This window comes from Crocodylus siamensis, chromosome 4 (genome assembly GCF_052110815.1).
Source record: "Crocodylus siamensis isolate JL-2025a chromosome 4, ASM5211081v1, whole genome shotgun sequence".
Classification (NCBI taxonomy): domain Eukaryota; kingdom Metazoa; phylum Chordata; order Crocodylia; family Crocodylidae; genus Crocodylus; species Crocodylus siamensis.
In genome coordinates, this window is record NC_143398.1 from 48034868 (window position 1) to 48056617 (window position 21750).

A 21750-nucleotide genomic window follows, 5' to 3' on the forward strand; every position below is an offset into this window, starting at 1 on the left:
CAAGATCCGCCTGGATCACCCTCCTGTCCTCAGGTGTGGATGCTTTACCCCAGAGTTTTGTCATTGGTGAATTTGGCCAGTCCACTTCTGACACCAATGTCCACATCATTGATGAAGATGTTAAATAGTATAGGCCCTAGGACAGAGCCTTGAGGGGACCCCACTGGTCATAACGTACCAAGACAAGTGGCCCCCGTCGACCACCATCCTCTGGGGCCTACTGCGGAGCCAATTCCCCAGCCAGTGGATCGTGGTGAGGTTGAGGCAGCAGTTAGCCGGTTTAGCCAAGAGGTGATTGCGGGATACCAGATCGAAGGCTTTTCTAAGTTTCGATCTCTTCCCCCTTGTCCAGGTGATAGGTCACCTGGTCATAAAAGGAAATGAGATTGGTGAAGCAAGACCTACCTGCAACAAACCCGTGCTGGCTATCCCTCAGGATATTGCCTTCAGCTAGTCTGTTAAGGATGGCCTCTTTTGATAATCTTTTCCAAGACCTTCCCCAGGATAGAGGTCAGGCTGATGGGCCTGTAGTTTGCTGGATCTACTTTCCTCCCTTTTTTGAAGATAGGCATGACATTGGCCCTCTTCCAATCATGGTGATGTGTCCCCTGCCCACCCAGCAGCAGTGAGAGACACAACCCCATGCTGCCACTCCTGCTGTTGCTGGGCAGGCAGGGGGCACTTTGCCAGGGCAGCGTGGAACTTCTCCACCCAGCACTGCTCTGCCCTGCCATGCGGGTTGCATTCACTGGGCTATGGAGGCCATGGGGGGAGGGCAGCAATGTGGGGAGCCCAAGCCCACAGCAGACAGCCCACCTCCCTCCCTGTGCACATCTCTGGGGGCATGTACCCCCTTTGTCATCCTGGGAGTGCACGCAGTGGGAGGGAGCCAACCTCCCCCTCACCTCCAGGATGAGCTACTCTTCACCAGGCCCCTGTGGCCATGCATTCCAGCCCTGGGCCCCAAGCCACACACACCATCCTGGGCTGGGCAGCAGCTCCAGCCACAGCCCTGCCTAACTCACTCCCTTCCTCCCTCCCTTCATCACTGTGGGGGCCTCAATCCCACCCACCCCCAGACTTACCTGTGGGAGCTGCTGTCCAGGTTGCCTGGCAGCCATGTACAAGTGTATGCATGCACATGCAAATGGCACGCGCTGCCTGACGACCCTTCTCCTGCACCCCTCAGCCTCTTTCAGGCTGGAACTCTGCCAGCCTGCAAGGAGCTCTCTGCAAAAGTGAAAAATCAGAATGTTTCTCTGTTAAAGTGAAAATCCTTGTTTTTCTTGGTTTAGGGGAAAATCTATGGGGTTTTTTCATTTTTCTGTGGGAAATGGAAAACCCAGTTCCCTAGTCATAACAGTAGCAACAGGTGACTTTTTGGAGGAGGAAGACTACATTCCTCAAGAGCTCTGCAGAGTTGCACCTGTAGCTGAAGAGCCAGACCACCAACATGAGAGTCCCCTTTGAGCTTTGAGAAATAGGTGGTGATAGTGATTTGAAAACTAGCGACCTGAACTGCCACCAATCATTAGCCAACCAGTTTATTGTGGAGAAATCTACCAATGGATCTTTGAGAGGTGTCTGCAGCCATCCAGAAAATATCCACCCCATATTTCCTGAAATTGTTCAGTCCACAAGTTATCAGTGGATTTGTCCACATGAGCTTCCTCAGCTGCATTGGGATGATCAACAAGACACATTTCTGGACCCTTAGTTTTCCCTGCCCTAGCTCCCAGATTATCAGTAGAAAGACTTTCTCAGCTTTTTGCTTTCATTACTCCAAGGCTGACCAAAGTTACAAATGTGTTCTCAGACCTACTCAAACCAGGCATTGTACAGGTTGGAAATGACTTTTCTGTGGAGCTGTGAAAAGAAGGTAAATGATCAGTAGAAAATGTCAATATTTTTAGAATTTGGTTCTGCTGCAATTCAGAATGAAACATCAACATTTCTAAGTTCTGAATCAGAGGGAATGCAGGGATGGCTTGTGGATGGAGGTCCTAAGAGGCTTTAAACCTTGAAGCCCTGCAGACTGCTGAGGAAACCTGCTTGGTAGGCAGAGAGCTAATAGACTCCTGACTAGATTCTGTCAGACCCTCATCCAACTCAGATCACCTCCACAACATGTTCTGATTTCAGTGCATCAGCAAATGGCAACAGAGATTCTTTGGTCAGATTTGTCAACCATTTCTACTTCTTATATTGTTCATTTCTCTTATTCTTATTTGTAAGTGAGGTTGGGAATGTGGGGGTGTGAGGAAGAGAAGAGTGTGTGATAGCCTCAGCTCAGATAGCAGAAAAACAGATACTACTTGGAGTGCTTTAAATGATGCTGACTTTACACTGTACTGTTCCCCTTCTATGCTTCTAGAGGTTTTTAAGACCTGGGTAGACAAAGCCTTGGCTGGGATGATATAACTGGAGATGGCCCTGCTTTAAGCAGAGGGTTGGACTAGATGACCTCCTGAGGTCCTATCCAACCCTAATTTTTTATGACTCTGTGACGCAATACAGTGAGTGCACCTACAAGGGACACTTACCAGCAAATTAATGTAGTTTACTGTGAAGTAAGTATGTGCATCTACACATGCACATGCTTACTTCACAGTAAATCTCCCTAGTCTTGAGATAAGGGTCTTTCAGCCCAAGCCCAGCAACTGCAGGGCTAAAGCTGGGAAATAAGCATCTCCCAGCAGCAGCCCTGAGGCCATGGAGCTGGTGCTGGGAGCTCCTTGCTGGCAAGGTCTTGGGGAGCTTGTTCCCCACCCAGCTCCATGAGCATGAAGGTGGGGGCAAAAGGCTGGGAAGCTTGTTCTCTGCCCAGTTCCACAAATGCAGAGCTGGGGGTTTGCTCCTCCCCCAGCTCTGCAAGCCCAGAGCTGGAGGGGGAAATGCCTGCCCCACCAGCCTGTTCCACACCCAGCTCTGTGCTCACAGAGCTGGGTGATCATGGAGTAGGGGCTGGGAGCTCCCTACCTGGACAGTTCCCAGTCAGCCCCAGTCTGGGTGAGGAAGCACATGCAGACTGGAGGTGGCTGGAGACGGTCCTGTTTTCAGGCAGTCCCCAGCCAGCTCCGGGCTGCATGTGCAGACTTCCCTGTGCAGCCTAGTGTTGGCTGGGAACTGTCGCGGTCAGGGGCAGGCCTAAGCCCTGTGCCCTGACTGAGTGATCAAGGCACAGGACTTGGAAAGAGCTGCAGGGGTAGGGCAGGTCCCAGCCCCTGCCCTGATCCACCGGTGGGGCAGCTAGAAGCAAGCTAGCTGCCCCACTAGCAGATTGGGGCGGGGGGGCTGGGACCTGCCCCTCCCCTTCACCTCTTTCCAGCCCCTGGGCCCCAGGTTGAGGAGCCAGGGCCAGGAGCTCCCCATCCCAGCAGCAGGCAGCCCCCTGGGGCTAGAAGACAGCTATCTCCTGGCCTGGTGCTCCTTGCCAACCTCAAGGCTAGCATCCAGGGGGATCCTGTAGTTCCCCCTGATGGCCACAGGGGCACATTGCAGGGTTGTAGGGAACTGAGAACAAATCTTCTCCCTAAACTCAACGTGTGTAGACACCTACCCATAAACCCTTACTGTACAGTAGCTTACTCCACGGTAAATCTAGGCTGGAACAAATGCATGTGTAGATACACCCTGTAGTGAGGAGGATATTTAAAGAACACTTAGACTTGGAGAACATTATTCCCTTGAGAGGAACTCTCTTGTACTTCCTTCCCCATATCAGGTGGCTTACTCACTATATCAAATGCAGTGAAATTGCCACCAGAATAGTAGTCACATACAGACCAGAATACATTTCTGTTTTGGGAAATTTAAACTGAAACAAAATTCATTGCATAATATTTGATTCCTGGTAACTGCTGTCATTTTCCCTCTTTCATCCTCTTCAAAATCAGTATCGTTAAGGAAATCCTTTCCTCCATTCTCATTAAAAAATCTCAATCTTTTTATTAAAAATTTACTAGGCCTTGTCTGATCTAGGATACTATGATACAGGCAATATCTATTGCATATGTATGGAACAGAGTCCTTTGTAGGGTCATGGTTTGTTATAGTTAATGTAAAAAAAAATCCTTGTCATTATTTTCTATAAGCAGCCTATCTAGGGCAGCTTTTGTTTGGATTTTATTATAATCTTTCTTTTTCTTTTTTTTAAGTGAGTAAAAAGGTAATATGTTCATCAAGGCTGATTAGATGCTCTCACACTGAACACAAGTGATTTTTTTTTTACAACAATGCATGGCCTTAAGCCAAAGCTGAACAATGCCTGGCTTAAACTTTACTTAATATGTCATTATGTCATTACTGGGGGAAGGGGGAGGGGAGACCAGCCTTGCCTGGTTTGTTACACTTTGCATAACAGAAAACCAGCTTGAAGAGCCCACCATTACAACTGCAACTATGCTACAATAAAGCAAGCTGCTCAGATATACTGTGAGGTTCTACGTAATGACTGATGCACTTCTGTACATTTGTTGTTTACACGAGGACAATGTTGTAGTGGAGCTCTGTAGGTTGGGTGCAGGTTATATAAAGTTTGTTCATGATTTACCATTCAAGTAGCCACTCTTCTCGTTAAAAATAGTTGAAAATGAACAGTTAATTTTCTATTTTGCTTGACAGATTACTTTTCACTTCTCTTCTATTGTTAGGACTCTTTAGATTATTTGTTTCATTTGCTTCCCATTTGTAGGGCCTCTGATGTTGTATTTACATAACTTTATTTACCATTTCAGTAATTAAGACAAAATTATAGACACAAGGGTTACTAATAGTTTGCTTTTGTGTTACAAGGTTTTGGGAAGAAGGGAGAGGCATTCAAGCTAGCAACAGAAAAAGTAGACACCATTTCAGTTGTGAAACTAAACTTTTACAAAAAGAAACTAAAGAACATTTCACCTTAAAAGAAGGTTGAACAAATGCTATGAAGTAATACTTTCTTCTGGAGCAACTGGGAAGAATATAATGCTATTTAGCAATAACAGCTATAAATACTGGGAATGTTGTTTCCAGAATATGGAAGTGTACACACACACACACACACACGTGCGCACGTGCACGCACGCGCGCACACACACGTAGATTGACTGGTCATGACACCCTGGATCCTGACCATAATTCTTATACATCTGGGAAGCACCCATTCACATGGCTGCTTTGGTGGCTGTCACTGAGGATGTGTCTACTTGCCAGTCCCCTCTCTGTTCATGAAGGTCCTGGAAATGAGGCAATGAAGTTATGCTAAGATAGGCCTGTGCCACCACTTTCAAGTGAACTGGAGACAGCAATCTCAAGAGTGGGTGTGGTCTCAGTGCAGCTTCATTGCTTTATTTCTGGGAATGGCGTGCATGAAGTAGGAGAAAGTAAGTGTGCTTCAGAGTGACACTTGCAAGAGCAGCCTTTATGAAGTATAGATTTCCTCTCAGATGTAAAAAATTCACATGAGAAATGACTCATCACTAAGAATAAGAGGTATAAATCAGGGGCAGGTTGAGTTTTGCATTCTAGGCATGCCTCAACCTGGATCTGAGCCAATGTCTCACTTTCTGGGTGAGTGCTCTAAGCAGTAGTAGGCTATCATGCAAAAGCTGGACACCCCTACTATTACCAGGACTGTTTGAGAGTGAAAGGCACCATGAAAACCTTGCTTTCAACAGGGCACTGTCCTGAAATATAAACACAGTTACATGCTGTGGGGCAGTATTCCGACTGTCTGATCATTCTGTACAACAGCTGTGTGCATTAAGCATATAACAAAACTCCATACCTGGGGTTTAAAGATGAAAAAATGAACCTCAAAACTGTCTGTAATCAGCCCTGGGTCTTCCACACAGCATATTAAATGCTTTTTATTCTTACTTCATTGGCACACATATTTAAATAGCCTGGGGCAATAGATTTCTTTCACATAAACACACAACTAAGAAAAAAATAAAGCCTTGCAGTAGGTATTTTTTTCCAGACAAGTGAATACCCCTAGTTTATAATGTAAATTTAGTCCTTCAATGTGTCACAGTTCATTCCAACTGTCTGTGGATATTGGCGCCATTTCTAAGTTCCCTTTTGTTAACTTTATCTTTTTTTTTAAAGCTAGGCTTTTTTATCAGTTCCAGTGGAACAAAGTGGTGCCTTGCATTTTCCTTCACAAAATAGAAGGTAAAAAAAAGACATACTGTTCTTTTATTAATCTCAGCATTAACAGCATCTTAATATTAAGGTACATTCTCCTCTGCATCGGCAGGCCTTTATAGAACAGTGACTCCAAGCACTCATCTTCACTGAATCTTTATTCTGAAAAAAGGAAAGATTTTTGCATAGACACTTTAAATAAAGTGACTGGTTTTAATGAGTAAAGAAATCCTTATTTTTTGTAACAGGAATGTTACAATGGCTATGATACTATTTTGGTTCATTTATGTGTGAAGCATCCAACTAACTTGCCAAGAATTTGCTTTATGTTGTCCTAGTAGCCCACAATTGCCTGTTTTCAGATTAAATGTTGCAAGCTCTGAGTAAAATAATTATAAATGCTACCAGATCTGCAAACAGAGTTTAGATTCTGCCCATAAAAATGCCTTTCTAGTTTCTACATGCAATTTATAATACCACACTCTGCAGGCAAAGTTTGGTGTTGAGTGACACCTATGCCATCCCATTGCCTTCTGTGGGTTTGCATCATATAATTCAGGGTTGGCCAGCTTGCAGCATGGGGGTCACAGGACTGTGCTTGTGGCAGATTGTGGATAGGACAGGCAGGACAGCAGCAGATAGGGCACAAAGTAGAAAGCAAAGCAAAGCAACAAATGGGGCAAGGAGGACGAAGTAGAACAGGAGATCAGGCAGGGGAAGCAGATTGGATTGGCACTTGGGGAGCATCCTGGGTTAATTTGCTGCATGCCTGCCAGAAAGGTTGGCTCCTACTGCTATAACTGGAATTTAGCTACACAACTCCATTGACAGTGCAAACAAACAGAATCATCATAGTCCCTCTCAAAGAGTTGAGTCCTGCACTTCCAGCAGGAGTATAATGTTGTAGTCCATTGATTCCATATAAGAATATATTTAAGGAAAACGTATATAATGTTCAAATTGGATGCTTTTCGTTAACATTGTTGCTTTTCAAGGTAGAACTTCAACATTCATTTCAAAATATCCATTTGAGAAGGGAATCAAGAGTACTACTTAAAAGTATACAGCATACTCAAGTATGCAGAAGCCGATGGTCTATTTTTAGGTTATTCTGATGCATAAACCTAGAGAAATCCCTACAACAAACAGTGAAAAAGGGTGTGCTAGCAGTTAACTGAAAATCTCCAAGCCTTGTAGAGTTTAAGAGGTTGAGCTTGTATAAATTGTAAAGGACACTGTAAACTATCCTTCTTGTAGCTATTACCAGTGCAATTTAGCAGCCCTAATCCCTGGTTTTTCCACACAATCATTTGACTAAGAAAATCCTTCAATTTTTCTGTCTCTACCCTGCCTCCCAATCCTACTCATTCCTCTAATAGAAGTGCTATAGTAAGTTATATAAACAGCCAGTCCTTTCACACACCAAGGCTTTTTCTGGCTGACAGATGCATCAAACATTTGGTTTCCCATAGGAGAGGCAGTTCAAATCACCGGGGAAAGGAGCCAGGAGGGTGTGGGCATTGAGGGAGTGAGTTTGGTGTCAGGCTGGCTAGAGCCTGCTTGCAAGTTTCTGAGGGGAGGAGTGAGTAAACTAGTACCAGAAAGTGATGGGCTTTTGAGGGGTTTTGCTTAACCTAAGTTTGTTAAACAAAACTGTCCAAACCTGGGACACTGTCTGTTTATTCTCTCCATGGAGGACTAGATCTCCAGTGTGAATGAGCCACATGTTTTACAAACATGCAAAGCACTCTCTCTAAGTTTCCAGTATTAGACTCTATGCAGATAGGGATAATTGCACCACCACTGCCAAGCAATTATTTCTGCAAAACACAAAATGTTGGCTTTACCTGGTGACAGCCAAATTATATGGTATTTTAAGAGCAAAATGAACATCATCTTGACCAATTAAGGTATCCTTCACAAAGATCAAATGTAGTGCCACAATGCAGTTAAACCAGGATGATAAGGGCAGGAGTTCCATGCCAAAAGAGTGCTGTGGCATTTTTAAAGGCAACTGGTGATTAGGACCTTGATTTATGTAGTCACTCAAAACATGGCACCTGCACTAAAGGGTGGGTGTGTCTACACGTGTGCTTTAATACACAGTAGACTATTTTACAAAGTGACATTACGTTAATGCACAGTAAAATAGTCTACTGTGCATTAAAATGTTACTAAAAAAAGTGCAGTAGAGCATTTGTACACATTAGCACAGCCTAATGTGCATAAATTTAGTACCTCACATTAATTCACATGTAGACGTACCCACAGTTACTTAACACTAGGGGCCCCTTTGAGGGAATGAAAAAATGTTCCCCCCACTGCAAATTTGGGGGCCTAGGGGTGCAAGTTGGGGGGGTTGGGTGGGGCACCCATCGGGGTGGTCTGGGGGAGCAGGGGGTGAGGCAGCCATGGGGGGCTGCAGCAGCTGGTGGGGGATGGGACCAGGTGGAGCAGCAATTGGGGGGCTGGGGTGGGGCATGTGGGCCTTGTGGGGGGGGTGGTACCCCTGCAGGGGGCCATTTGGCCCCCAGTGGGGGGCCATACCCTTTGTGTGGGGGCTGAACCCCCTGTTGGGGGAGTATAGCCCTTGTGTGGGGGCCATGGCCCTGTGGGAGGGCAGCAAAATATGTATTCATGAATTCATGAAACCTGTATTTAGAGTTCATTTTATTATTTTCATAAGAGACTTGCTTTAATATTGTAGATATATCAATAAAACACTGTCCAACTGATCGCTGTCTCTGTCTCACTCTCTCTCTGTCTTTATAGTGGTCTTTTGTTTTACTTGTGGAGGAATATGGATTTGGGGGTATTTTATAGTGACTTTGGGATTTTTTTTTTTTAATCAGGGATTTTTCAGTTTTCCAACAGGGAACACCAGAATTCCTGCTAGGGAGGCCAGTGGCAGGACCCTGCCTGGTCAGAGCTGGCATCTTGGACCCATCTGGCTGTGGCTGACCTCCTGGACATATGGGGCCAGGAGGACATGCGTTTATAGTTCAAAGCAGGCCACCACACCCAGAACATCTTCCAGGTGATAGCTGCCCAGATGGCCGGGCAGGGGGCACAAATGGCAGTAGTGCTGCACAAAGGCCAACCCTGCAACTGCAGTCCACTGGCAGCTGGCCCGGAGAAGCAGATGCCTCTATTGGCTTTGCAGTCCCTATCTGAGTCTGGCAGGTGCACAGCAGGTCACAGCCAGGCAGCAGCCCCCACTGCCAGACTGCTGCAGTGGGTAGAGGGTGCAGGGAAGTCTCAGGGCTGCTTCAGCAGTCTAGCTGGCACAAAGGGTAGTGTCCCCAGGTACCAATTGGCTGGGCCCCAGAAGCTCCTGAGAGCTAGTAGCCATGAGCTACTTGCCAGAGCAGCTTTTTATACTGCTGGGGCCAGGACAAGGCAGCTTTTTATACTGCTGGGGCCAGCACAGGTGCTGGCCTCAGGCTCTAGTACCCCCTGGCTGAAGATCTGGGAGGAGCCAGGCAGGGTTATTTTGCACCAAGTGGCACAATTTGCTCCACAATAAAGTTCATATCCGAGCACATACGCTGAAGCAAAGAGTCCCAGCTCAAATTTGCACTTCTATTTGAGCTGCTGCAAGCACACGTGCTTGCATGTGTGGACGCACCCAGGAGATGAAAATGGTTCAGAGCAAACTCTAAGAAATTTATTTTGAGGAGTTGCTTTCCTTACTTCTCAGAACTTCTTGATTTTCACTGTAGGTTCCCCCCATCTAGCAGCTGAAAACATCTGAGCATGTTAAGATTTCAGACTTGTAGCCCTAGTGGCATGGGTTCATGTACTTTAGGCATTTCCGTTTGGCTTGTCAGAATGCCCTGAGCTCAGAATGATTTTCCATAACAAAAAGACCAGGAGACCTGTGTTTATGAATTTGAAGCAGTAACTTTAAACTGGTAACTGTTCATGTAGTGTAGCAAGTCTTATTTTGCAGTTCTTCAAGAGGATTGTGAAACATTTTTTAAAGATTAACAAGCAGGCTGAGAAAAATAACAAAACTCATGATTCCTTGTTGTACATCTTAAATACAAGACTTTTGGAGCATAACTGGAACTAGTCTTTATCTGAGCAAAAAGTTAATTCAGATTAACAGCCTAATCAATACATTTTGATTGACTAGATCTCATTTTTTTTTTGAGTATAAAGTGCAGAAACACAATACAATCAAATATTGTCTTCTTCAGAACAGCTTAAGGCTTGTAATAACACAAAGGCTGTTTTTGTCCTTGAAATTAACTCCCCCTGCTGTAACAAAGGCAAAATTACAGCAGTTTAACAAAGAACAGAACAAAAAAAACCTATGAAACTGAAGTGAGCAAAGCATTTTTATTTGTGAGTATTAATATACAAACACAAGTATTTTAATCTTTAAAAAGAAGTGAATTTAAAAGTTGCATAGTTTTATACAAGGCCAACTGCTTTTTCATCCTGTTTGGCAAACTTATGACAAAAATAATTAAAATGTTTCATAACAGAACAACAACAGAATTGTTATTAGAAGAGGAAAAAAAAATCAAAGGAGGCAATACATTTTGAGTTGCACAGTAAGCAAAATTAGTACCTACTCATTTTTATTCGAATACAAATACTGAAAGTCTTGAAAGAAGACTATTTAATTTCTGCTGTTCCAAAGAACCCATGGTTTATCATTCTAACTTTTGAATAACATTTCAGATCATTCTAAATTTAAAGTCCTTCATCTTTTATAGAACACCAGATTCTCAGAAATGCCCTTCTGTGCCATTCTTCTCTCTCAATAAAATTCACCAAATATTCCAAAGGCAAAGACATTTACAAATACTGGGTAAGCTCATTCAGTCTTCTTTTTAGAACATCTGCAAACACAACCCCAAAATCAGACTGGCCCAACTGTCATTTTGAATTAACAGGAGACCTCACTCACATACTCAAACTTGAAAATGGTTCTCCTTTGATTTCATATAAACTACTACAGATGAAATATTCCCAGGGAAAAAAAAAAAAAAAGTTATGAAGTAAGCTGACATAAGCACAGCTGGAATCCAACCTGTATTCTATAAAACTGTACATGTTCTTGTTTGGTGATATTAAACATTTTATTTAAAGTGCTTGATGAAAGCAGGAATGATTTAAAACTGGTAAATTCATTTACTGGCACAACTGAAGTTGGAAACTCACACGTGTTATTTAAAGCATATGTAAACAGGCAGACAAAAAGCCGCACACAAGAAATATGCTCTGCTGGGTTTAAGTTTTTCCATTTTCTTTTTAAGTTTTAAAAAGAGAGATAAAAGACAAATCTTGGTGAAGAGAGCCCTTAAGGAATATAGTTGATATAATATTTTCCTACATTTCAAGAATACAAAGAGGTTTGGTATAAGGACTTAAAAGAAGAAAATAGTGTAAAAGTATTAGTCATAATTAAGGAAAGATGATTACAGAGCAGATATCTTAGTTAATCAAAGCCTTTCGGAATATGCCATTTAATAAGTACAATAATTTTAAATGCCCCAAAATTACATTTTACAGTAGAAATGCAAAGGACTTTGGAACATGGTAATACTTAAGTTCAGGCATGCATGTTGCTCATCTTCTTAAGACATCATCTTTTTCTTACATTCTACTGAACAGAAGACCATTCCTTCTATTGGCATGAACTTTTGGCCAATGAGACACTTGCTACAACAAGAGCACACGAAGCACTCTGGCGCAGCATGCCAGTTGAAGCTGTTGTAGGTCACGCGCTGAACTTCTGGATCTATAGCATTCTGACAGCCTTGACAGACCTGATAAATATATAATAAAAGTCATATAAACATACATTCTTTCTCCTATTTTTAGAAGAACTGGAACTCCTGAAAAGTAATGGGAATTAGTTTTGAATGATAGGAATACCAAAAGAAAGAAATATTGTGTTATTCTAGGACTGACGGAAGCTTTAAAATATAGGTCAGATATTACAGCTTAGAGGAGGGAGAACTATGGTTTAAAAAAAAAAAAAAAAAAAGCAAAAAAAAAAAAAGCACAACAACAGAAGAACCCCAAAATGCAGGAAAAAAAAAAAGAGAGACAATCTTAACGCCAAGCAGTTTCAGAAGCAGAATTGTTGAGATAGTTGTATAGCATCATAACTTTGCTATTGTACTGCACTGAATTGAAATAACTGTATACTTGGCTACTGTATATGGTCTCTTTAAATGTTTTGGATTCCTTTAGACACTTCAAAATGTTCATTTGTAAGTGTAAGTCTTTAATGGATGTCAGATGTGGAGAGTAAGCATTATGGATACAACTTGCCAGTAGTAATACAGCACTGGATGGACTTGATGAGCTGCACTGACACTGGTAAGTAGTTACTGAAGCCCCACACCAGCATCAGCTTCTCAAATTTCTCACTTACATTTTTTATCACTGAACTGCCATGACATGACTCAGCACTGACAGTAGTTCCCAACACCAACCCAAAAATTACTTTGTCACATCTTTCTTCCGTGGGCATCTTGTCTCATCTTCCACAGTGGCACTATGCATCTTCGCAATTTCTATTTTATAAGGCACTATGAAAAAGATTTGTTGGGTTTAAGAACATTACACCATAACCCACTGCTGGATGGAGCTGCATGAGCTAATCCTGGAAGTAGTCCTTGATCTGGCAGGGCCCTCACTGGAGCCAAACGAAATAGTGAATAGTATATTTCTAAACTACGTTGGTCAAGCAAATGCCAAAACAAATGATCAACAGGCTTTCAGAATCAAAACAATATAAATCTACCTTCCTTAAATATGATGGAGTTAAAATGGTCAATACAAATGGAGATATGTATGGCTGTTTTCATACCTTTCTACTTCTAGGATGTCTTAGTTCAAGTTTACATTCTATGTGCTTTCTGAATCGTCTAGTAGATTAAGTGGATGCACTTTTTTAAACACCTTATGAAAGCAGAGGACAAATGATTGACTTTGGCTCAAACAATTCATAGCTTGGATATTTCTGTCCAACATATGAGTGAGAGTGTGACTGAACATTGTATAAGTGTCAGTGACTACACACGTTTCTTTCTTCTGTAACCTCAAAATGACTTCAAGTATCTTACCGCAGCATGGTTCTTCACATAGCATGGTTTGCAGATAGGCTTATCATTTACCATGACATAGATTTCCCCAGCCAAGACACAGTCACAGTCAAAACAGCAGAAGTGTTTCAGGTGCCAGTTTTGACCCTCTGCTTGGGTATATTCATTGTTGAATATCAGCTGTGAGGAAAAAACAAAACATCACAATTTATGTACTGAACAGTGCTTCCTTCCAGGCAGCTTGCATTGCAGTATCACAACTTTTCAAAATGTGATGGGTTTAGACCCCTTTTTTCAAATCCACACCATTTTTAGAAACACACCCATCTAGTGTTAATGTGCATGATTTTGCTTTTAAAAGGCCTCCAGTTCCTCTGGTAAAAGCAGTAGATTCCAATGGCATTATTCAGTTTGCTCTCTGCATTAGGCATGCATATATTTGTATAATTTAGGAAGGACACTCCACCTAGTGTTCTCACTGAGAAAGTAACTGAGACTTCAGCATAACATGCTAGCTAGTATATTGTAGTGCAGTTTTTCAGTATCTGGCCATCATTTAATTCTTTTTTAAGAAAAAGAAGTACTTTTTTTTATATATGATTGTTTTCAGGAAGAGAGACTGAATTATATTAAATGTTATATGGCAAATACCCACACTGAGGTCTTGCTTACCTCATCGCATCCAGCACATCGGGGTTTCTCACTGTCACAGTAGTGCCTTCCGCAATAAAGTTTTCCATTCTTCCAGAAATAGATCATGTCTACTAGAAGCTCCTTGCAGATGCAGCAGACAAAACAAGCTGGGTGCCACAGTTTGTCATAGCCTGCACGCTCGGCATAGATGGCTGGATCACCTTCTTTCATATTCTGGTTGCAGCGGTAGCATGACTAGAGGAAGCCATTAAACAACAGAGCACATATATCTATGATGCGTATTTTAGTAAATTTGCAGCCTAAAACTTGTAGCCTAATATTAAAGAGGCAGAGTGACTTCCATGGTCAGTGTTAAATTTTGTACCAAGCCCAAATGTAGGTTTGTTCAACCAAACAGTACAAAAAGACATATGCCATGTAGGCAGAGTTCTAATGCTAGTTACACAGATAATTTTACCATAAGTCTATTAGAACTAGAAGTATAATATGGCTCCTGGAAAAGTCTGGAAATAAAATACCACATCTTACTACAGATCTCTGCAGTGTCAAAAACAGCATCCATGAAGTAAGGTGAACTTTAAACCATTAGCTCAGTTCTCTGGACCTGATTTTTTTCTACTTAACACCAGCAAAACACACCGAAAGCTATGAGTTACAATGGTATAAAAATCTGCTGAAGAAGAAACACTTTGTGGTTTCTGTTTCAAAATTACTGTGTAGGACTACTTTCCAGTTCTGCCAAGCTGCTTATGGCTGTTGTCCAATTATCAATCTTGGACAGGAGAAGGATGAGAGATAAAAAAATTATAAACACAATTATACTACAAATAGTTTCCAAAAATTCTAGGGATATTCTACTAATATTTATACATGATATTGAAATGCTTGTCAGCCAGTCAAAAGAACAGATAGTGTGCATCTTACTGAAACATAATTTTCCAGTCTATTCATCACTTACTTATTTCTGTACTCTAGTTGGTTTGGATGTCTGATCTATGGTCTCATGGTGTGGTTTCTTCCCCATGTCATAACTATAGTATGAATCTGAACTTTTTACTATGACTAACTGTTACAAATTTCTGTTCTGTGTGCTGCTTTAGATTTTTCTCCCGAAGTATCTGTCAATAATATAATATATTTAGTTTCTTACTTCACATAAACGAGTCCAAAAAAAACCCAAAACAATTGGGCCTATAAAGCAGCTGAAAAGGAAAGTTTGACTACTAAACCCTGGACCAGGCCTGTTTCCAGTCTCATCAGGTCGCTAATGCCCACTATCATTATCTGTGCTATGTTACCATGGTAGCTGTGCTCACCCAAAGTACCTGAGCTTACAAACTTCTAGGATGTTTAGATGAGAGGCAGCTGGCAGTAGGACTGTGCAAAACTTTAGCAGCCGTTTTGTTTTGGAGGTGTTTTGGCCTGTTTCAGCACCTGAAATACCACATCTGAAACGAAATGGAGGGCTCCGAAACATCTCTGAAATAAAATGAAACTATCTGAAATGTTTTGGATGTTTCAGAGGTGGGCTTGTGAGGTAACAAACTCAGAAGGGTGGGGTGTGTGAAGGAGTGCTCTCATATTGACATCTGTAGCTGGCTAGTGTCTGTGATCTGTCCCTGAGGTCCCTTCCAATCCCAGTGCTCTGGGGGAGGGACAGCAGCCTGCTGTCATCCTGCACGCAGATCTGTGGGCCTGCACCCCCCTTGGAGGAGTCTGGCACAGCCCTGCTACCCCCCACTGTGTGTGTGGGGGGGCTCTGCCACAAGCCCTCAGAGGCCCTGATCACTGTTGCTGTAGCCAGTGAATGCAGGGCTTTTTTTTTTTCTTTCAGTGCTGGGAGGCTGGGGCAGGGCAGGGCAGTCATGTGGGCTTCTCCTGTGGCTCCTCCCACCCAGGGAGAGGCAAGCAGAGCAGGAGAAGCCGTGGGAGAACCTGCAGCCACCCGGCTGTGCCTGCCTCTTCCTGGCCGATCTGAAATCAGTCCTGAAACTGAAACAGATTTGGGCGAATCGAAACGGATCATAGTCCCTCTGAAATGGCTGAATCAGAGATGGAAACGAGACACAGCTGTTTTGCACAGCCCTAGCTGGCAGTAAGGCATTTTTCTGTGAAGAAGGAAAAGTGCTCCCTCTTCTGATCAAATGTAATCCAGATCACATGACCTCTAAGGCATGTAAGATTTATCAATTCTACCATGGCCATGAACAAGCGTTACATTTGTTGGGCGAAAGGGTTTTCTCCTGGCACACAGAGAGCATGCAGCCGTTCAAGAGATTTCTTGCAGAAGAGAACTGCTTCTTCTGCAAAATGTTAGACTGGATACCTACAAGGAAGATATCCCTCCGCATAATTGAACTTGAACAGCCATACTCTACTGTCAGGTATGAAAGACACCTGATATCCCACAGCCCTCTGCTCTCCCATAAATGACTGGATGATAACAGATATTCAGATTAAGTGCTTTAAAAGTGCATCCATCCATACTTATGTTACAAGCATTGGATACATTGGATAGAATTTTATAATGTGTAAATAAATTGCAGAATCTACACATAGGTGTTTTGGGGCGGGGGGGGAGAGAAGGGATGTAGTGGTGTAGACAAGCCCCCCTTTCACCATAGCCACTGGATGATCTGTGCACAAAAAAAGTGCCCCAAAGCCACTCTTGCCCTGCTCCAGCTGTGGGCTCCAGCTCTGTAGGTAGCTGGACTCAGCAGGGGACAGCAATGGCAGCACACAGGTTCCTCTTTCCAGCACTTGCCCCTCTCTGCCCCTCCTTGCAAATGTTTCTTGCTGGCTTGGAGCAGGTGCTGGAAAGGGAACCTGTGCACCACTGACATAGCCACTGGCTGCTGCAGGTGCAGGGGAGTGCCAGAGGTGCTTCTGACCCACGCCTGCCCTGCACTGCACTGCAGGGGCCAAGCTGGGCTTGGCAAGGGATAGTGGCATCAGCAAATATGTTCTCCTTCCAGTGCTTGCTCCCAGGCACTGGTCATCAGAGGGGGAGGACAATGGACAAGGAGCAAGGGTTGGAAGGAGGAATGCATGTGCTGTTATTGTTGTCCTTAGAAATCTGGAACCTTGCACACTTGTTCCCTGCAGCATACAGCCAGACCAGGGCAGGACTGGCTCTACCCACCCTGACCTCCAGGTCAGCCAGCGACAGCAGCAGTGGTGTCAGTGGAGGCTGAGTCCCCTCCCTTAATGCACCTGATCCCAGCCTGGCTATCCAGTGTCCCTCACTGACCTGGGAGCTCCAATCACACCTTGCCCCTATCCCCCTGTGGTCTGACGGGTGGTGTACTGAGCCCCCCTTTAAGAAATCCTGGATCTGCCCAGGAGTGGGATACACAACCTATTTAAATCATAACCATTAAAATACAAGAATGAATACTCATATTACAGATTACTTGTCCACCCAATCATTATTTTATGTCTTTCCAAGATAGTCCACAGTTACTCAAAACACTTTCATATTGCTGAAGTTCTCTTTCTAGGCAGCTTGAGTGATTTTATTTCCAGTAATTTTACTACTGTTTGCTGTTTAACCTTCAAAAGCAAAGCAAGAAAGGTCAATCTGTAAGAGACTGCTGCAATTTATACTATTTACAAGTTACTTTAGTTATCCTGAACTTATTTTGTATTCATGCACAGGCATCTGAGGAAGGAAGCTAGAGTTTGCATGTTCTAATAGGAACAAAGAAAGCTTGACTAAAATGCTTGTAGCTGTTTAAGAATGTAAAAAAACCACAAGGGAATATTTACTTGACTCATTTTTGTGGAACAGAGTTCTATTAAAAGATCCAGTTCAGATGCTTTGTTGCGACAATGGAGCACTATTACTAATAATAATCATTAATGCCTTGGTCTTCAATACTGAGTGGGATTGAAGATCATTCAGAGAAGAAAATGTGGATCTCAAAATGCAAAGCTAGCTAGACAAAACAGTAACTATAGAACCCGATTAGTGAAGAAAGTTAAGACTACTTCAGTTTGGTTTCATTCAGTTCTATATATAAATTACATTATTTATTCCTTTCCCAAGCAAGAGAAGACAGAACAGGCTACTAGGAGTATTTTCCCCTCACCTAAGCATTCTTTTTTTTAATATCAATAAAATACTGAGCACTCTTCCTAACCATGACAACCCTGGCAAATCCTATATAGAGAGATTAAGGTACAATTTTGTATGTAATCAGGAAGAAGAGATCTAGACACATTTTTATTTGCTATCCATTATTAAATATTATTAAGAGTAGCAGGTTCTTACTGAAATATTTTAATGGATATTTTCAATACTTTCTTCTCTTCCCATTCTCTTAGCATTTCAGGGTAACACACAAGCTCCAGTTTGAATGCTCTCTCAGCCATCTACCTTTCTGCATTACCAGCTATCTATTATACTTACATACTGAGATCCTTTTTGACCTGCTGATTTGTCCTCCATCGCTCCTACAGCAGCTGAGGTGCTTTTGTCACCATTATTTTTGTCAGTGACTTTAGCTTCCACATCACCAGGCAGCTTGACATCACCCACACCAAGTGCCTCATTCTTGTATTTCTTCACAAACTGCTCCATCTGCTTCACTTCATTAGGAGATAACTCATGACATTTTGAAGGATCTTGATCATGAGCAGGCAGCTGCTTAGCCAACTGTTTCTTCCTGTACTGAGCGCCTTCTGAGCCAGCCACAGGCTGTTTCTCCTTTGGAAGCATCTGCATATACTGTCTAGCCTAAACCAGGAAGAATTAGATATATCAGATGCCACTTTAATTATGGAATCTGGCTTTTTAAACAAATAAATGACTAAAGCCATCTTTATTGCAATTAGAGAACATAACATTTGTTAATAGTAAGATCCTCTCTCTACAGTAATAGTGAGGTTCTCTACACACAGTGATTCCCAAAATATAGTAGTCAGAAATAAGCTCAGTAGATGAATTAATTGGCTTCTGCCTCAAGTGAAAGAAAAGCTTGTGGTCAAGCCATAAATAATATTTAGCAAAAAAGCATGTTATTTATAATCATAAGGAGTAATTCTAAACAATTTAAAATTTATGTAGCATCATGCTACAAAGCTGTCTAAAAATACTGATCTTGGACATATCTGTATAGTAGCTATTTTAGGGATGTAGAGACAGAAGCTAGGAATTTTACTAAGCAGCTTGCACAGGACACAGAGCTACATATAATTCTAGCAAAACCAGGATACATATTAAATAAACCCAATACAAAACAAAAAAATCCCCTGTAAATAAATGCTAAATCCTGCAAAGTTCACATATGTAATTTTAAATTAAGTCACTGAAAAAGGATACTGCATCCTAGAAAACTAGGAGACCACAGATAGCTTGTCTCCACTTATGGATCACATTACACTGCGATACATAAAGTCAACAATTCAAGTTTAAGTAGTAAAGTTAAACTCCCCAAAAGGCTATCCAAGCAACTCATCTGGTTCAGCTGCTAATAAACTCAAGAGAGCTTTCCTTTTGGATGTCAACACTGAACTTGTTCTTACCATATACAGTAAAAGAAATGTGCAAGACTGTTTCTCTTAACTTTAAACAATGACATAAACTGTAGGGTTTTTTTTTAAAAACAGTTCATCTAACTTTTATTCCCCCCCAAGTCTTTCTAAAATAGGCAGATTTAGGAATCTGAAAATCCTCTAGAGTGCAATTACAAAGGACACAAGCACATCTCTCTCCTTCCAAAATCTCAAGTCAGGAAATCAACATTAAAACTTTTCATAACGCTGGGAGTAATGGGACTGACTGAATAGCCAACACATTTTTATTTGAAGAGGAGGAAGATCAGATCTTAAAGTTGCTTGGATTTTTAAGAGATAAGAAGGACAAGAATTATAGTAAAAAACAAGCATCCAACCACATACAACAGATCCACAAAGACTAAAGGGTTACAATGTCCCCTTAGTAATCAACATGAAAGAATGCCAGTAAAATGTTACCATTAAGTAAATAAAAAGACAGATCATACTTACCAGTGTCTGATTCTGAACAGGAGGAGCCCATTCATAAGTCACAGTATTGATGGTTATATTCTTCTTGGCAGCTACTGGATTAGTCAGTATCATTACGTTGCGTTTGTACATGGGAATACCATCATTTTTCAGCTTTGCAATAAGGGTTGTATATTTTGTATCCTCAAAGAGTTTTCCCACTTTCCTATCTTCCTCATTGCTTGTAAGGACATCATGCTCTTCCTGACCACACTTACAGTTTCGACATATTTTTCTAGAAGTTTAGAAAAAGGCAAGTTGAGTATGCGTCCCAGCTGTAGGCCACAGCTCATGCTAGTTACATGCACAGCAAAGAACCACCAACAAAACATAACCACTACCTCCTTATTCAGCATTTGTATAAGAATACAGAGCATTTTCCAGGTTAACCTTCTAAAACCAAGAACACTGTTAAGATTTTTCCCCAATCATTTCTGTATTATTTCATTGTTTGATCCCCAAGTTTTATAAAACTTCATTTTTGTCCACAGAGAATTATACTTCCCTCACTCATCTTTTATTGCATATGTACATTGTTTGGTTATTGTAAAGAGATTTAAAATGGATAATGCTGTATTTACTAAAGGCAAAAAATACAAATCTCAAGAAAAGTACATGAAGGAATTAAAACAAATTCATATTATACAAAAATCAGTATTAAAAAAAATACATGAGACAGTGTTTAGCCTGTGTTTAGCCTACAGCATGTGTTTAGCACAATCAAGGTGTATACAGAATCCTCCTTAATGTATAACACAACAACCCACGCAACCCAGTTGACTTTAGTTGCCATAAAGGAACAAACTGGTATCTTATTACCTAATTTTAATTAAGGGATTCACACAAATCAGCAGGGTCTTCAACTGGAGGAGTGCTTTAGCATGTGTGATCTGCTTGGTTCTTATACTAAAGAGCAGACAAGCAGTTTGGTATATTGAAATTGGTCAAGTTGGACATGACTGAGAAACTGCATCCACACCACATTGTTGTTAGTTTCTGCCTGGCCTAGAAAGACAATGGAACCAATATTTTAGCTTGTTGCTTTAAAAAGAATGAACCACTTATTCTACCATTTACTTTTGACACCAGTTTGACACAGTAACTATATTTTAATCTCTTAAAGAGTATAAAGAGATAAAAACAACAAAATCAAAATTTAAAATACTATGGTCAAAGTCCCTATTTAAAGCACAAAAACCCCATTAGAAGGTGAATGACCAAAGAATGAAAGAAATGGGATGTTAATGGGCTGGAAGTTTACACAGAATTATTTCTTTTCCGCTATCTGGAACAATTTAAAAACTATTTCTCATTCTGGGATATATTTAACATTCTATAAAAGAGGGAGGTTATGATTTACTGTAACGTACTGAAATAATTGTATTGCTCACCATTAATCATAATAGACAGTGTAACATTCAGATTTTATTCTTCTTCTACACACATTCTCCACTTATTAAGCAGTTTCTAAACGTAGAGTTATTTAATGAACAGTTCCTAAATATAGGCTTTAAACTCCCCAAATGACATATTGCCCCACCATTTCTGTAACATTTGGTTTAAGACTGAATATTCATATCACAACCTATTTATGTTTAATATGTTCTTATATTTCCTTAAAATAATTTCTACACATAATCACAACCACACACACGCACACAGACCTCCTTTCCAATATATTTCTTGATCATTTTTAACTTGGTTAGTAGCCATGGTAACTAACTCTTGGATTGGAAGGGTTGTTTGTTTAGGCTTTGTGCAATAATGTACTAAGTTTGTGAGGTAAACACAAGACTATATGATGTTTAAGCCAACATGAATCTTTCTTGTAACAGATTTCCTAGTACGTGGTTCTTCTGATGGTGTGATA

The 21750-nt window shown here is 41.5% G+C and overlaps 1 protein-coding gene across 1 annotated transcript in view; it reads right to left on the minus strand.

Annotated features, from left to right (window-relative positions):
* Positions 1–10459: 10459 nt before the first annotated feature.
* The window catches only part of TES (testin LIM domain protein), a 50787-nt gene continuing 39496 nt past the window's right edge, over positions 10460–21750 (minus strand). Inside the window, exons 3-7 of the mRNA XM_090042240.1 lie at positions 19863–20115; positions 18265–18591; positions 13872–14087; positions 13221–13379; positions 10460–11912 (exon numbers count right to left, since the gene is read on the minus strand). Of these exons, the coding sequence (XP_089898366.1) occupies positions 11721–11912; positions 13221–13379; positions 13872–14087; positions 18265–18591; positions 19863–20115 (1147 nt within the window). The 3' untranslated portion in view covers positions 10460–11720. The remainder of the gene's footprint in view (positions 11913–13220; positions 13380–13871; positions 14088–18264; positions 18592–19862; positions 20116–21750) is intronic.